This window comes from Pleurodeles waltl, chromosome 10 (genome assembly GCF_031143425.1).
Source record: "Pleurodeles waltl isolate 20211129_DDA chromosome 10, aPleWal1.hap1.20221129, whole genome shotgun sequence".
Taxonomy (NCBI): domain Eukaryota; kingdom Metazoa; phylum Chordata; class Amphibia; order Caudata; family Salamandridae; genus Pleurodeles; species Pleurodeles waltl.
In genome coordinates this window covers 39,977,773-39,979,784 of record NC_090449.1, presented here as the reverse complement: position 1 = coordinate 39,979,784, position 2,012 = coordinate 39,977,773, and the positions used below count along the sequence as shown (strand labels likewise).

The window sequence follows — 2,012 nt, the reverse complement described above, 5'->3', positions numbered from 1 at the left end:
ACTTGTTTATGTTCTTGTAAATATCAGTACACAGCATGGTAAGAGACAGCTGCGCCACACACAGCAATGTGCTCTACTTTGCGACTGACATCATTCAGATGGCTGGTGATACAGTTTTTTATAACTGAAAAGGTGGCAGTCGTTTTCATTGATCCAATGGGTAGACATTGATGTATTCGATCTGGTTTTCTCCAAGCTCCAGTATTGTGGCGATTTGTCCTCATGAAGAAGTTTGTTTTTGTCCCTGGCAATCAGTCGAGTGCTCCAAACTCCCTAGGGAAGACTTCCATCTTTAACAATGATATATATAGCAATGACTTACATAATCTCATGCATTATACTTGCTGAATGGTTCAGCGTGTTTGCTCCTACAACTGCTCTCTATGTTGACATGATTCTAAGCTCTGCCTAATGCTAATTACTTCTTACAGGATGAGACAGTCTACTGAAACCAAGAGATAAATGCAAAGCAACTGGACGCCAGTGAGGAACTTCATTCTGCTAGGACTGTCAGATAGCCCAAACCAGCAGGCTGGCCTCTTTTCACTGTTCCTTACCATGTACTTGACGGCTGTACTGGGGAATGCAATGATTGTAGCCATAATTATCAGAGTCCGCCATCTTCATACCCCTATGTACTTCTTCCTGGGCAATTTGTCTTTTGTGGACATTTGCTTCACTTCGGCTATTGCTCCGAAAATGCTCCAGAACATGCTGGCTGAAGTCAGAACTATCTCTTTCGAGGGCTGCATGGCCCAGTTGTATGCTTTTTTCTTCACAGCCTGCACTGAAAGCTACCTTCTTGCCATCATGGCTTTTGACCGCTATGTTGCCATCGGCAACCCACTCCGTTACACCTCTGTGATGTCAAGGAGCCTGTGCATATCCTTGGTGTCTGGTTCCTGCCTCTTTGTGTCCTTGCATTCTTTACTGCACATCAGCATCGTATCTAGCTTTGAGTTCTGCGGCTCCAGCCTCATCCGACACTTCTTTTGTGATCTCCCACCACTGCTCAAGCTGTCCTGCTCTGACACCACCACTTATGAATGGCTTGTTTTCACTGAGGGCTCAGTTGTCACTATGAGCCCCTTTGTGTTCATCATTGCCTCTTATGTATCCATCATCTCCACAATTCTGAAGATCCAGTCAGTGAAGGGGAGACTACGGGCCTTCTCCACATGCTCCTCCCACCTCACTGTGGTGACTTTGTTCTTTGGGACCATCTTCTTCACCTACTTCCGCCCATTCTCAGCCAATGCACTAGACCAGGAGCGAGTAGTAACGGTGATGTACACCATTGTGACGCCTATGCTGAACCCCTTCATCTACAGCCTGAGAAACAATGACGTCAAAGGAGCTCTAAGAAATGTATTCAATAGAAAGATGTCTGTATAAAAAAAAGATGATGGGTCCTGCGGGCTTGACAAAATACCTTCAATCACAACAATGTATTGATCTCTGAAGTGGAACCTAAAATGCATATTTCCTTACTTGCACATTATATATTGATTTATGTGCCAGCCATCAGTAATCTGTGAGTTTTGTAAGCCAATCCAAATAGTGATAAATATCTGAAGATGTGGCTACAATGCCATTATCCAAGATAAAACATTCAGTTTATGTGCATGCTAATGTGTGCTTTTTTAGAGTTATTTCTGTATATGGTTAGTTTAGGCAAATCCTGAAACAATAACAAGCATTTTGATTGCCTGTAGAATTTTATATTGTTTACGTTATCTTAATATGCTAGGGATTTTTGTGCCCTTTTGGATGAAAATGACACTATAATTGCAAGAAAGTGGGTTATTAGTTGCGAAGTATCTGAGACATTCCATATGTAGGCAACCAATTACCCCATTGTAGCACTTGACTCTTAAAGCAGCGAAGCAGAGTCAAAAGCATACTCAAGGGAGGAGCTAGTACCCCAGAGCTCACTGCTGCACAGCAAACAACACTCACTAAATCACTATCCAGTCATGTTTTTTTCTCATAAAAAGGAAGTGTACATTATT

At 42.5% G+C, this 2,012-nt stretch overlaps 1 protein-coding gene across 1 annotated transcript; it reads left to right on the top strand.

Moving 5' to 3' along the window:
• Positions 1–441: 441 nt before the first annotated feature.
• LOC138260687 (olfactory receptor 1L6-like) lies at positions 442–1,395 on the top strand. Its single transcript, XM_069209184.1, has one exon. It carries the CDS (start codon positions 463–465, stop codon positions 1,393–1,395), a length of 933 nt encoding a protein of 310 aa, XP_069065285.1. The 5' UTR covers positions 442–462.
• The last annotated feature ends 617 nt before the right edge of the window (positions 1,396–2,012 follow it).

Bases quoted from the DNA above. Each gene is read 5' to 3' on its own strand.
- LOC138260687 (XM_069209184.1), top strand. From the start codon at position 463: ATGCAAAGCAACTGGACGCCAGTGAGGAACTTCATTCTGCTAGGACTG.